The sequence below is a fragment of the Amblyomma americanum genome, chromosome 9 (genome assembly GCF_052857255.1).
Source record: "Amblyomma americanum isolate KBUSLIRL-KWMA chromosome 9, ASM5285725v1, whole genome shotgun sequence".
Classification (NCBI taxonomy): domain Eukaryota; kingdom Metazoa; phylum Arthropoda; class Arachnida; order Ixodida; family Ixodidae; genus Amblyomma; species Amblyomma americanum.
Window position 1 is genome coordinate 83,671,478 of NC_135505.1, and position 14,837 is coordinate 83,686,314.

Genomic DNA, 14,837 nt, shown 5'->3' on the forward strand with positions numbered 1-14,837 from the left:
AACTGCACCACCGGATTGGGGGAAGACGTTACCTTGTGACCTCATCTGCTGATTCAGCTGTGTGATTGAAGTGCTGACTAGTGCCTGAGAAGCAACCCTAAACGCATACAAAAATGACACAGAGACACACAATTATAAACAGTGTCGACCTGTAATGCTGTCGCATTCCATTTTTAAGGTGAGTTTAGTGTCTGCGAAGATTTTTTGGTACTTTCTAGGCTCAGGCACGGTGAGTGCCCGTCGATTTTTAGTAAAGGTGGCGGACCTGCTTGTCTGAGTGCCATCTTGTTTGCGTAACTTTATTCTGTTCATCATTATAGCAATGTTGATCATAGGCATCGTTACTCACTAGGCATGTATGAGGCACCGACATTTACGGAAACGGGTACTGTGCCTCTTTTCTCATTATCCCCGCTTTACAGTGAGTGCTAAATCCATGTTTGTAAACAGCTGTGCTCGCGATTGAAAGTTTATTTTGTATCCGTGGTTGAAGATTAGGAAAATTCTTCACGCTTTTAGCGACTGAGAGGAAAATTCTTTACTTTCAACTATGACTGTCATCTTTGCTGGCGCTACCAGCATAGGAACCGTAACCTGATTTATAAGAACTAAAATTTGCACTCTTGTGAAAATGTTAACAACAAAGAATGTGCTGGCGCACGTCGTTTACTCTTTTCTGTGCATCCTGCAGTTTTAGAGCAAACGAAGATGAAGGCTTCCGCGTCTGCCTCGCTCAAATATTCAGGCTGTTCATAACTGCAGAATGAAGTTTCCGATTTTCATGGGCGTTATAAAATTCTTAAGCTGCAAATTACACAGCCGAAGACGCGAGTAGAGATGTCTCATGCTGTTGGTGTGGGTTGCACCTGCATGGAAACATAATTTTTCGCTTTTATTTTACGTGCTCTCTTGATATGCTAAACCATCGTCCTTGTTTTTTCTCACTGCTTTCTTTGTGTTGGTGATAAAAACAATAAATTGCACTCATTGAACAAGTTGGCAGGCCGCCGTTTCTTTATTGCATAATCTTGATAAATACCTCGGCCCGGGTAGAACTGGAATCAACGTCTTGCTTCGCCCCTGGCCGTGCAGATCACACACACACACACACACACACACATGAAGGCTGAGTCGACAGCACGGCAACACGTGTAATGTTTTTCCAGGGCCGCCCTCACATTATATATCATGTGTTTTTAGGCTGAGGCCTACGCGGGTAACGTTATCTGTCGGCAGGAGGCAGGGAGCTTGTGGCCGAAAGGTACAAACTGCGACGGTGCCATGTAGCCTGCAAATGTATCTATTACAACTTCTCCTCAAGTCGCGATTTTTTTTTTGGTGCACACATTGCAGAGTCCTTCTGCCACTTTCCTAGACCAACCGAGGACCCTGCTTGTGCCAACTACGCGCCGTCAAGGCACACGTGGTACTACGACAGACACACCAGGGAATGCCGCCTGGGTGTTGGCTGTCACCTTGCGCGGGCAAACTCCTTTTCCTCAAGGCAGCTCTGCAGTGAAGTGTGCAGGAGCCGTAAGTACTTTCTAGAAGTGAATGGTTTTAGTATGCGTGTCCCTTATTAAAATAAAGATACCACACCATGAGACTTAATTGAAATGCACTCATACATTAGGCAGCGTGCTCACAGAAGATAACGCATGTGCCAAGTCTGATTACTAGTAGTTGCCATACCTTTTACGGTGATTGAAATCATGGCGGGAGGCAACGGCTTTAGAGCAGTAGAAATATTATGCCACTCTGTGTGCCACTGAAGTGCCATCTAAACGCGCCGGCACCCGTAGCAGTTTGACTGACATCCGGCAGAACAATCGAACGCTGCGATTACACAACTTATTGATGATCTCCACGAAACTTACGGCACGCTGCGGTGGCGCCGCGCACTAGTCTGACCAGTCTAAGAAAGGTCGGTGTGCACGGACCCATATATTTTGTTGCGTTGCGTAAATATTTTGCTGGCACATCCGAGCAATGTCTTGCGAGTTTCGCTCAAAAATATATTTCGGTGGGATGTTGCACGGATGTACCCGCTATAACGAGGTAAACGAGCCACTAAGTGCCGAGGTACCGTTCTGATGCCAGCAATACGCTGCAAAAATAGAAAGAGCAGCCTCCAACGCTACAGCGGAACGCTTGGAGGATTGTGAAGTACAGTCGACATCAGGCGCAGAGCTCTTAAATGTTCTTTTTGGGCGTGTTGGTGCAGATCGATCTTCACCGACAATCTCGATCGATGATCTCTGTCTGCGCTAAGATCTCTTCACGATCCAAAAGACTCGATTTCTTCGGGCTAGAAATGCCCGTGCGAATACAGAACGCTAACTTTTTGCAACTGTGGCTGACCATACATTACTAACGTGTCTTAAGGGGTAACTTCACAAGTACTGGTGAATGTAATGGGAGGCCTTATAACAGCATTTGCGTGTCGTCATATGGTGCTCGCAGTCTGAGGAGAGCGAGGGGGCATATTTTATTTCATATAGGTTTCATTTTATTCTGATTTGTTTCTTGCAAATCATTTTGCGTATATTCTTGATAGGCGTCATTGTAATCTATCATCTTTCAATGGAATCGAATAAAACGAGACAAAAAGAATCGCATTACAACGGCTATAAATTGACTGAATGCCCTCTATCTATTCTTAACCAACAAATTGAGAGCACAACGCCTGGATAGTTGCTCAGTGTAAAGAGATCCCGAAAAAAGCGCCCTTATTGATCTTGCTTAACATTTGCGCTCAAGATTATAACTCTATATTCTTGTTTAAACTAGCAGGTGGTTAACACTACTGATAAGTGCACAGCATTAGTGCATAAAATTAAAGTCACAGTGGCTGACAAAAAATTTTAGGTTATATTCTTCGCAGCCAGCGCTACAATCGCTGTTGACTGTGGGCTTGCGGTGTTTAAGCGGTAAACTACGCTTCTAGTTTTCTTATATCTCCGCAGCGTTCATCACCGATCATCGCCGCTTTCACAACGGATGGCTTCAGACGAAAGTCAGCGGTTTCTTTTGGTCTCTGGTTTATTATTTACGCATTCCAGAAACGCGACTGTTTCTCTCACGATGCTGCGACTATTAGATAAGCAAGAACGAGTTTGTCGTTGCATGATAAAACAAGTACTGTTTTTACCTAGGCTGCCCACGGAAGTAGCCAGCATTAGAGCCGTCATTTTTACCGATTGAGGCGCTCTCTCTAGGCCGCGAAATTAGCCAATACCAGCAGCCTGCACCGTTGATGAAAATGGGTAAAAACGACGTAAGCTATCCTCTAGCGCACTGCCTTTTACCAAGGGACTCCGCTACGTAATAGCTGAATCCCTTTTTACTCCAATATAGCTCTAGTCCTGCATAAAGTGTATTGGTCGCTCCTAATAAGGGCTTTCAAGAAAAAGAAAGGCACAATGCACAGCGCACTGTAAATTACCAACCGGAGAACGCAGATAGTAAAAATTGGCTGCCGTTAAACTGCAGCTGAACCTGGCTAGGGAGCGAAAGCTGTGGTGCATCGGGCAACAAGACGCGGCTTGACATTTTTAATGTTGAGTGAGTTCCGGACACTGAATAGGCAGTGCGCCCACTCTGCCACCCTGGTAGGTGGCAGTTAAATTAATGATTCATCGCGAGAGGATGTTCACCCAATGTATCCTCCGGCCTGTTGCTGCCGTGCCGCGTGTCTGCCACAACGTTCTCAGCGCTAATGCATGCAGCCCACATCTCCCTCTCTCTCAGCACCTCCCCGTACATCAAAGAGCGATTGGGCCATCCACTGACCCAAGGCAGCCGGTGATGCGCCTTCCTTTCCCCCAAAACCACCGGAGTCAATAACGTTGCCAACGCCAACTCCAATAAACACAATGAACGCCGACGGTTTATAGCTTCAGTGAAGCGCTTATGCCACAACGTTTTCATTGCCAACGCATGCAGCGCACATCTGTCACTACCGCCAGGTAGCTTAAAATGCGATGGAGGTGCCCATTGTCCCAGTGGGCCAGTTATGCGCTTTTCCTGTGCTTTTGAAGTTCCCGCTCCTTATCGGTTTCGGCACTCCTGCGGCTCCGCGACGTGACCTGGTTGAAGGTCGTGTGAAACACACGTCGAACAAGCAACGGAATGGAGTAGTAAAGCTTTCGCTTTAAAACGCTTCATTACAGCTTTGTTTCTCCCCTTTAGAGATATCCACTAGAGATGAGCCTGCGCTTGCTGTGATCTAGAAATCTCCAATCTGCCGAACTCGAGCTGGCACCTATATGGAACAGAATGAGGTTTAAGCTTCCCGTACATTCCATGTCGCCAGATGCATGATGGCAGTCTAGGACACTAAAAACTGTAATTTTAAATGTTGAGGAAACATTAAAACATTGTTGCTTTTTTGTACTACATCACCAGAATAAACAATGCCTCATATAGAATGAAGCTAATGGGGTGTGCGCAGGTGAATCTGAAGTACGTTAGGCTGTCAACGCAGAGGGACGCCCATTACCAGGTGTCTGAGGGAGATTCATTAGTAGATTAGGCATCTTTCGCACCTTTATGCCACTTTGAAGTTGTCTTTTATTTGTAAAGTCCCGGTAAATTTCCAGTCATCTAAAAGTCACGAGGAAGCATCGTCATACAAACTAGTGCGCAGATGGGCAGAATTTGTACCTTGAATTAATGAGCATTAGCCGGAATTAATTCTTCTTTTCTGCGCATTGTCCAATCAAAAACACGCACTCTACTATTTTCTTGCACCAGAAGTTCTAGAATTTTATTCAACCATACAAGAATTGGCGCATTCTTTCTTCGAGACGAAATCATGTTTTTATTAGGCATAACCACAGAATAGATGATAAAAAGAGGCGACCGTGAACAGCGATTACAACTCTAGCAGCACGATCGTCAAAAGCATAGCAAGGAAAACATCATCGGCAGGATAAATAATTGCGTTTGAGAACATCAGAGCAGTAATATCAAATTGGCGGGCAGCCGTTGGGAGGTGACTAAGGTTACTAACGTTACTAAGTTACACCGCCAGTCTTGGTCTAAGTGTTCTGAAGTGCGCGTAATTTTGGAGTTGTCACTTGTGTTTTATAAATTACAAAATTTATCTCTCGGCTGCTGTAGTAATGAGCACTATGAAATTGCAAAACGCTCTTTCTGGGGTTTTTCTTTTAGCTTCAGATATAAGAGATAATGATCAAATTTTTCCAAGATATGCAAATGAACACGAGTCATAAAGTACAACAACTCATAATATAAAATTCATTCCTAAGAACGGCTCGTATTGTGTGGGTTCCGCTTACACCATATAGATCATTTGGTATTAAATAAATCAGTTATTGTGAGAGGAGGTCTGATAGTCACCGTAATTGCTATCACTTCTGCAACTGCTCGTCTGTGGCTCGATGTGAAGTTTAATTTGCCATTCAACATTGCAGCGTTTAATATTCAGATATCCCCTGAAACTTCTTCCAGAAGTTCTCAATATATATGAACCGTTGATTGATCATTGCCTCACTTGATAATTGCCTTCGAGCTGGGAAACATACATAAATATGCACCAAGTTCTGAGACCTAAGGCATTTTCACACTCAGACTTTTGAAGCTGAAGTTGAGTATTGTTTTGGAACCAGGGCAATGACCAAGGAGGTTGACAAAAAGGCAAAAACATTAGAGGGCGTTGCGGCAACCGCATTGAAGTAATGCGTAAGAATTGACGCCTCCTCGGCACTCGGCGTCTATGTTTGCTCCTCTTTGCCTCTTTTTCCCCCGTTGATGTATTGCAAATAATTCACAATTAATTCACAATTGGTTCATTTATTCCACATTTAATTCCATCAGTTCACAATTATATCACTCCAATCAACAGTCATATGTCACTGATTGGCACATAATTCAGGCTTAATTCATATTTAATGTACTGCATTCACATTTGATTCACTTTAATTCACAATCACCTAACAATAATTCAAAATTTATTCATAATTACTTCAATTTATTCGAATTGATTGTTTTATTCACAAATATATCACACTAATCCATTCACTCAATGCTTCATTAAGTAACTTTGCAATCTCATTGAGCCTCATCAAATATGCTTTATTCGCTTTTATTCACAATGAATGCACCTTAATTCATCTACATTGGCTCTCACGTTATCATAATAATTGTCTGGACTCGAGTAACTCCACATTACATAGTCTCATCATCAGAATTTACGTTCCGGACATTCAAATTGGCCCACTTGTTGCTTCTGCCGGCCCTTCTGGTCCCCTGTTCAAACTCGTTTAACGTCACATGGTATTGCACTTCCTGCGATTCAAATTTCGCGGCACTCGTTTTCTACCACACCCACTTTTTGTTACTTTTTTTGGCTCTAATTAATTAACTAGCACTTGGATCGTCACCAAATTTTTTTGCGCCGCATCCTCAGATCATCCTCTTTCGATTATAGCCACTTTGTAGACGTTCTCTCTTTCTAGTTTCCCACAATGGCTGCGGACACGTTTTGATGACACGAAACCGCCTACATAGCCTAGTAGAGCTTTCGCTGTAATATTATGCCTGACTAAGTTTCAACCTCCTCTAGCATGTGAAACTTCGTACGGAGCAAGGCAAAAAGAGGAAAACAATCACAAAATATACATGCAGCAGCTTTGACAAACATATTCATTATACTGCACGATAAATATAACTCACTGTAATTGCATATGTTTACGGAAATCAATTACACGCTCTGTGGGCAGAGCAATTTTGAATCATCCAGATGCAACGCACAATTATCAAGGCGCTTCTGAACGTTGCTAGAGATCTAGTTTTGTTTTTAATACATATGATTTGAGGAAGGTGTTTAATAAGGACTGCTGTCCGGTAGGTTAGTTGTGCATCCCACGGCTGTACGGAACTTCTCTTTTGAGCATTTTGTTTGACGCAAGCCATAGTTCTGATCACTCGCAAGATATTGCTATGTAAAGGTATCCCGATCGCATTATAATTGGGCATGAATAATGATAGGTAACTTTTTCTTATGTTTTTCGCGGTAAGCATTGAATGTTTTTTTTTTGTAGAGCTATTACGTGTGGCTTTGGTACGGGGCATTATTAATGAGGATTAATAATGTTTTGGTTCCCCAGATAAACTGGCCGCAGTAAAGCCTTGAGTGAACTATAGTGTAATATAACGCCTTTCTTTGCCAGGTGTGCGTAACTCTAAATTTGCATGCACTGAGGCTACCGAGGCTCGTGTGTGTGAAACTGTATAAAGACCGTAGGTCTAGCTCGCGTTTAAAGGAATAAAAACCTTGCCGAAATCAATATGTGATGCGAAGTGAGCATTCAACAAGTCTTACAAGAATTGCATTAAAAACCAAACCCGAAAATGAACTTAATTTTGATATATAAACGCCATAAAAGAACTGTTCACGATGTAGTGTAGCAGCAATATTTGTCTGCCGTAAAGCTGTAAGACCCGATGGCTTAAGCTATGTATTCGTTTGACGAGCGGGAATCGGAAAAACCAGTTAGTTACCATGTGTTAAAACATGTTCAGTTTAAATATCGTGCTCAGATAGCTGAGTGTAGCTAAATATTTGTGCACTTTTTTCCCCTCTCCACCGGTAGGGTGGCCAACTGGGCATCGCCTTGTTAAGCTCCCTGCCTCTCCGTCCTTCTGTTTCTCTCTCTTTCTCTCTCTCTCTCTCTAGCCCAACAATGACTACGTAATATTTCTAAGCTACCAAATCGATTCGAATATAAGAGGCTGTGCGCACATCAGCGAATACAACACATTTTATGCAATCAGCAGCTGCATAAAATTAGACTGCTCATTTCCATCATACAGTTGTTTTTTTTAAATCGGGGTCAAGCATATATGGACAGACGCTGTACTGAGAGGTTCAGACCAGTTTCGGCTCGCAGCTCTTTCTAACATGCTCTGCACATTAAAGGAGTTCGTGTTTTGTCATAAGACATCTAGCTGTTGCCGAAGACCGTGCCGGAGTCCAGATAGTGCCCAGCGCATGATTAGCGACGTTAAGAATCCTGGCTGCAGCACAAAGACTATATGTTTACGTCACAATGTGATGCTGTGTGACGTAATGCAATCAACCAGAAGGTTTCCACAGCAGAAAAGTCTCGCAAGCATTTATATTTCTCTACTCGTTTTCGGACCAAAAACCTGAGGCTAATAAATGTAAACGCTGAACTAGAGAAGAAACAAATTTGTCGGCGATACCGAAATGTTAGATGCCTAAATTATAGCTTAAAGTACTAAGCGCGGTGTGTTCGGGCTCGAGTGTGATGCGTCAACAAGGTGCAGCATATTGCTGCGCAGTTTCCTTAAACATCTTCGGAAATCAATCTTACCTTCACACTATAGCAGAAGGAAGACAGAAAACATTGAGGTCTCATCTTACTCATATGCTATGTTCAAAGTTCACTCCGGCCTGATAGCACACCTGGCAGGACCAATAGCGAATACCGCAACGACGCAGTTCACTCTCGTTAAACAACTCGGCTACGTTTATTCATTAGGTCATTGTCTGGTTATTTTGTTTCGAGTCTGCGCAGTGCACTTCATGCCCGCTTGTTTTTTGCCTGTTCTTCTGTAGGAGATGTGTGCAGCCAACACCCCCTACCCCATTCGTGCTCCGAGAAGGAGCGCAGCGTGTACTCCTACAACCAGGACACGAAATTGTGCGAGAAAAGATCGGGCTGTCACAATCGCGGTAACAACTTCCCCAGCATGCCGGAGTGCCGCAAGGTCTGCGAACGACGTAAGGGCACATAATGTTCATCTTTCACTTTCTCGTCTACCAGCCGCGGGAGTGAATGGAATAAAAAATGGAACAGAGTGGCACGCCATTATAAATCCGCAGTGCGGAAAACTTGCGCTTTTACGAGGTTCTTAAGGCATGAGCCTTACCTGCCCCATTAACTGAAAATCAGTGTGCGTCTTATTTTGAAGAAGTAGGAGCTACACAGGAATGGCTCATATTTCCAACGAGAAAATATGAGAGTTAACGAAATACAGTATAAGTCTTGAGCGGACCAATATGCCCTGAAGATGTTTACTGCGTACGCCTTTCAGTTCTGGATCCTATTTCTTCAGGAGAAAATAAAGCTTGATTATGCTACTCAGCTGTGACACCGAGAGTGGAATGCCAACAAAAACCCTACCGTGAGGCTCAGTACCCCAAGCATGTTGTAGAAAAAAATTTACTGACAGATGTCAAGACGCCGAAAGAATAAAGCGTGATTTAAACTTCTACAACTTGGTAGTCTCTGTGAAGCTGGATAGAGCTAATTAACCTATGCAGAAAAAAAATATTGAGGACAACTGACAACCAATTATTCTTTCATAGAACTCAGGTTATGTCTGAGAAATTTCACTCCGTGTGATCGTATTATTCAGTGGTATTTCAGAACGCTTTCTTTGGATTTAAAATGTAAAATTACGGTTTTTTGCTTTAATGAATACATAGCTGAATTTATACATTGAAAAGTTGATTAAACTGCTAATATCAAAAGTTATGAAGTACGCTGTAGGTGCTCTCTGTGTTTTTCTACCTTCATGACGCACTTTACTACCTTTTGCAGGAAGATCCCCGGAGGACTGTCGTCACTGGCCAAACCGTGGACCATGTTACGCATTTGCTTTCAAGTGGTACTACGACCACTACCACAAGAATTGCTTTCAGTTCTTATACGGCGGCTGCAATGGCGGACCAAACTTGTTTGACTCGAAGGAAGAATGCCTGGAAGTCTGCTTTCGTGAGTACTTCTCATAGAACCTTCGTGTGTTATCCGAAGGATTATTTTATCTAACGATTCGCCACGGCGCTCTTGCAAACAGCGACACTTAAAATTGCTCAGACAGTAAAGCTATGATAATGCTTTTAATGCAGAACCGCTTTCACTGTGCAAGGTGTTTTTTCTCTTTTTTTGTGATGAATTTCCACAGGGAGAAACATTTGCAGCCCTTTTTGGTCTTCGCCTCTGAAGCGGAATCTTTTTAATGAGGTTAACTCGTGCTGAGGTGAAAATATTCTTCCGATTTGCTCTAGTTTTGGGCAGCGCTGCAAAGCTTACATGATATTAAATTCTTGGATTCTTTTCGCAAAGCTGCCATAAAAATTTGTTTTAAATTCTGCTTACAAATGTGTGGACTGTGACAGTAGCCTCCTTAAGCTTTCTCGCCTGCTGACGTTTTAATGAGAGAACTGAGTCTGAAAATAAATTGATTTTACATTTTATTTCAGCCCACAAACGCATTCCTCGAGGCTGCTGACGTCAATATTTTGTATGATGGAAACGTGGACGCAATAAATAAATTTTTTTCTCACCTATTAAAATATTCACTGTGATAACCATAAGCATTTCACTTCACATGAATGCTGATTTTTGGTGACGTATTTTAACTCAGGAAAAGAAACTCAGCCGCAGAAGACAAACACAATGTGTTCTGATCTATCAAAGAGAGGTCAAAGGTGCGTATACGAAGCACTGCGTCCCAGAAAAATTAATTACCTGGGAAAGGGAAATCTTGTCCTCTTCGGACAACTGGTGGGCATCCGTTGGGAGAAAGCCTCCGTGGCTAAGCCAGTGAGCTGTTTGCTTTTATTTGTTGCCAGAATGAGGATTAAAATGCGCAATACAGACTAAATAAGAATGATCATGGTGTCAACAATGCTGCTAAGCAACAGCCGCCGTGCCGAGAGCTGTGAGGTTTTGAGAAATTCCTGATTTTACTCCGATCTTTCACGGCGAACAGATTTCTTAAAACATAGTTAAACACTTTTTCCACCCAAACATTCTCCTCATATAAAAAGTGCGCCTTCCTGTCCGCGCTAATGAAGACATAGCACAGAAATTAGCCGGTATGTTACGCTCATTGCAGACATGTGTTTCTGGTTGAGTGTCGATGGTAAATCTCGTTTAAGGCTTGCTATTCATGACGCACATTAAATTGTGGATAAGTTCAAAAATTGCGTTTCATAACTGAGAGGACAGAACATTACCACTAACTAGCCGTCTACTTCGAATGATTATATCAGGCGCTATTCAGGCTATGATGCCATCGAGCCGTATCCCATTGTTAGGTTTGGCTCTCTATTTTCTATTTCGGATCCATTTAGTCCTCTGACATTTGCGAACTGTTGCTCGGTGGTGTTGCCGCAGCTTCCAAGAGTTCGTGGGGAGTGGCTTGACCATTGACCAACTGGCAGACGGACCTCATCATTGGCTACTTTTCGCTGCCAGTTGAGAGCTGGTGCGCGCGGGCGATAGGAAAAAAATTTTTCGACTTGAGCACTACCTCAACTTTTTCACATCTGTGACTTGCACTTTGCCGATTTCGCCTCATGCTGCCTTCACGCTGACGTCACGACACAAGAAATGGCAAATCGATAACAAATTATTATAAAATACGGCCATTTATCGAAAAGCTTTACGCGTGTATAATGACCACGGTAATGTAGAATGATTGATAAATCATTGATGAATGATTGGTTGTAGTGTGCAAAGGAGGTAAGCCTTGCACCGACGCGGGAGTGCTGTGTACACTGGGAATTTTTTCGGGGATATATTGGTGACAGATGAGGAATTAAGGAAGTATGGATTGGTAAACGACGGTAACTTGGTAACTTGCCTTTTCTGTGCTAATTGTGAAATACTAAACAATAAAAGCTGCCATTTTTGGACCTCACAATAACGTGAGCACGTAGGAAATTATCTTTAGCGGCAAGATCTCACACGAAAAATTCCGATGTTTACAAATTTTCACTATATGACGAGATTTTTACGACAATTACAATTAAAAGATTTCGCGCGAATTATAGTCGCTGATTTCTGGGAAAAAAACCCAAAAATGAAGGACCATATGAGCAGTATGTGGCTTACCTAGAACACAAAAAATGGTTACACCTACTTTTAAGGCGAAGAAATTTTTATTTCACCAAAAAACAGGAGTTCGGATTCAGGTTCCTCCTCTCTAGACCTGCGCCAACTTCGCGGTTAAATCTACTTTGACACATGCGGTACACTGAAGCGCTGCGCAGCGCTCGTATATAGCATGCACTTATAACGTGCCAATGAAAGATATGATATTACTTTTCAATGTCTTGTGTCAGGTGCTCCAGGTGGTCCATGCTGTCGGGAAGAGAACGTGATGTCAAAAGGTATCAAAGCAGCTCTTGAGTGGCCGTTAGTTTTAAAACTCTTGATTTTGCAATCCACCAGGTGATGTTGAAAGGCCACCTTAAATATTGTATACTTAGGGTAAGAAAACGAAGGACATAATAAACCACCCATCATCCTCCAGCAAAGGTCATCTATCAAGCACCTGCGTTATCAGAGATATCGGGAATTAAGAGCGACCACCTTGTTTTGTTTCTAAACTGATGCACCTAAGCGAGCCAGAAAAAAAAAATACAGATTGACAGCTGAGAGTATGCTCTGGCCCGTTGACTCCTCTATTTACTTGTCCTGCTGCGTGCTTTCCTGCCGTAGAACGACAATAGTGGGGAGAGTGTAAAGATGCGACGCGCCGCCGTCCTTGTGACGCGCCTTATTCGTTTATAAACACCCTTGTTTTTTTGAGGGGTCAATGACAGCCTCATCACAACAGACGTCACGTTGGTAACATGTCATCGCATGCAAGGATTTGCGAGAGAGTATAGTATCGGACGTAGCCGCGTAGCGCGGGCATGGGAATTTTAAACAATGGTTTGCAAAATATGGACTCGTTTTCGATTATTTGTACGTGTCACGAACGGTCAGTGCGGTTTAGTTAAGCAATGTACCCATTTTGCAGCCACTTCAAAAAATCTGTAACCTTTAAGGACTAGTAAATACAAGAAGGGGGGTACTGCGCACAAAAAGACAAGGACAAGAAGATAACACAACAGGCGCAGACTCGCGACTGCCTGTGTTATCTTCTTGTCCTTGTCTTTTTGTGCGCAGTACCCCCCTTCTTGTATTTACTATGATTGACCGACTAGCCCAACAACGTACGCTCTTTAAGGACTAAACTTAAATCGTTAAGAACAAATGCAACTCCGTTTGTCTCTTTAAAAATTATTTTGAGTCTCCGAAGAGTCCGAACTGGAAGTTTCTTAGGGTCTGTTATGGAGCAGTGACTGCAGCCGTATTATTGCAGAATACATTTAAGGGCTGCTCACCAATGTTGATCCACCTAGTGTACATTCCGAAAATCTTCAGAAAGCCTGGTACCTTTCAAAATTCAAAACAACTGAAAGAATGCACCTAAGCCGCCGTATTTGTTCTGCCAATAACCTGAACAATACGGCCCTCTAGAGAACATTATAATGGGAGAATTACAACCTTTGTTCGTAAAGTGTCGAGGCTGATTTATTTTCTTCTCTAGAAACGATTCCCGAGAACAAATGTTGGTGTGTACGTGTAGAGCCATCTTTCCGGGCTAACCTGAGCTATTCAGGCTAATTGCTGAGGCAGCAGCTAGATGGCATTATATGTAGAAATATACGTTATCGCTTGTCGTCTGCGCATTCTACTTTGAGTGAATATGGAGGATGGACGTCCACCTCGAACAGCACGTAAACATGAAATTCCGTGTGAAGCTTGAGAAGACAGCCACACAGACGTATGAGATCCTTCGTGACGCTTACAGCAACGAGACATTATCGCGGGCACGAGTTTTCGAGTGGCTCAAGAGGTTCGTTTCGGGGAGAACATCGGATGAAGACGACACAAAGCAGGGGCGCCTTTCAACCTCACGGAATGAAAACAACGCGGCTCGGATAAGGGAAATCAGACAGCAAGACCGCACCATTACAGTCCGCATGCTATCAATTGCTCTCGACATTAGTAAAACAACATGCCACTAAATTTTGCGTGAGAACTTGGAGAAACGAACGCTGAATTCCAGACTTGTGCCGCACTCCCTCACACAGTACCAGAAGGACACGCGGGCATCAGTGAGCGCTGATTTGCTCTCCGAGGTAGAGAAGGATGCTGGATTCGTCGACAGCATCATTGCTGAAGGAAAAAACATGGTGTTTTGAATACGATCCTCAAACAAAGAGGCAGAGTGCCGAATGGCGGTCCACAAGCTCCCCGGAGTCGAGAAAGGTGCGGCGACAAAAGGCCAAAACAAAGATTATGCTGATAGTTGGTTTCGATGCCAGAGGTGTCATACAGCACCAGTTCGTCCCAAACGGGCAGACGGTGAATCAGAAGTTTTATATCCGCGTGCTCCAACACAAGCGTGATGCACTGCTTTGCCGTCGCCCTGACTTATGGGCATCTGGACAATGGAGCCTTCTCCATGATAACTCAAGGCCGTACACTGCTTTCAGCGTGACAAAATTTGTCGCCCAGCACAGAATTACTGTACTTCTCCATCCACCATACTCGCCTGACCTCTCCTCAAGTGATTTTTTCCTGTTTCCTCGTGTGAAGAGATCCCTAAAAGGTCGCTGTATGGGGAGCGTGGATGCCATTCAAGACGCCACGACAAAGAAGCTGACAGCCCTACCAAAAGAAGCGTTTTCCAACTGTTTCCAAGACCTCAAGAAGCGTTGGAAGCTGTGTATATACTGCAAGGGAGATTATTTCGCAGGGGTGCTGCACAAATGATTTAAATGTTAAACGCGTTTTTTTCAATGACCTCAGTCTCGGAACGTTACGCACAAAGGTTTTAATAGGATATTTACTTGTCGATCGGTGTTAATTATCTCCATAAGCGTAGATGAATATGAACTATACAGGCTATTGTATTCCTGCAGCTCGGTGGTAACATGTGGAGCCCTGTCACCGTGACACTGGCTCGCATTTGAAGCAAGCGTACACGAAGGTCCT

At 43.3% G+C, this 14,837-nt stretch overlaps 1 protein-coding gene across 1 annotated transcript in view; it reads left to right on the forward strand.

The window, feature by feature from the left end:
- The window catches only part of LOC144105537 (papilin-like), a 44,342-nt gene extending 33,951 nt beyond the window's left edge, over nt 1-10,391 (forward strand). The window contains exons 6-9 of the mRNA XM_077638660.1: nt 1,354-1,533; nt 8,609-8,773; nt 9,597-9,770; nt 10,259-10,391. Coding sequence (XP_077494786.1) covers nt 1,354-1,533; nt 8,609-8,773; nt 9,597-9,770; nt 10,259-10,287 — 548 coding nt within the window. The 3' untranslated portion in view covers nt 10,288-10,391. The remainder of the gene's footprint in view (nt 1-1,353; nt 1,534-8,608; nt 8,774-9,596; nt 9,771-10,258) is intronic.
- The last annotated feature ends 4,446 nt before the right edge of the window (nt 10,392-14,837 follow it).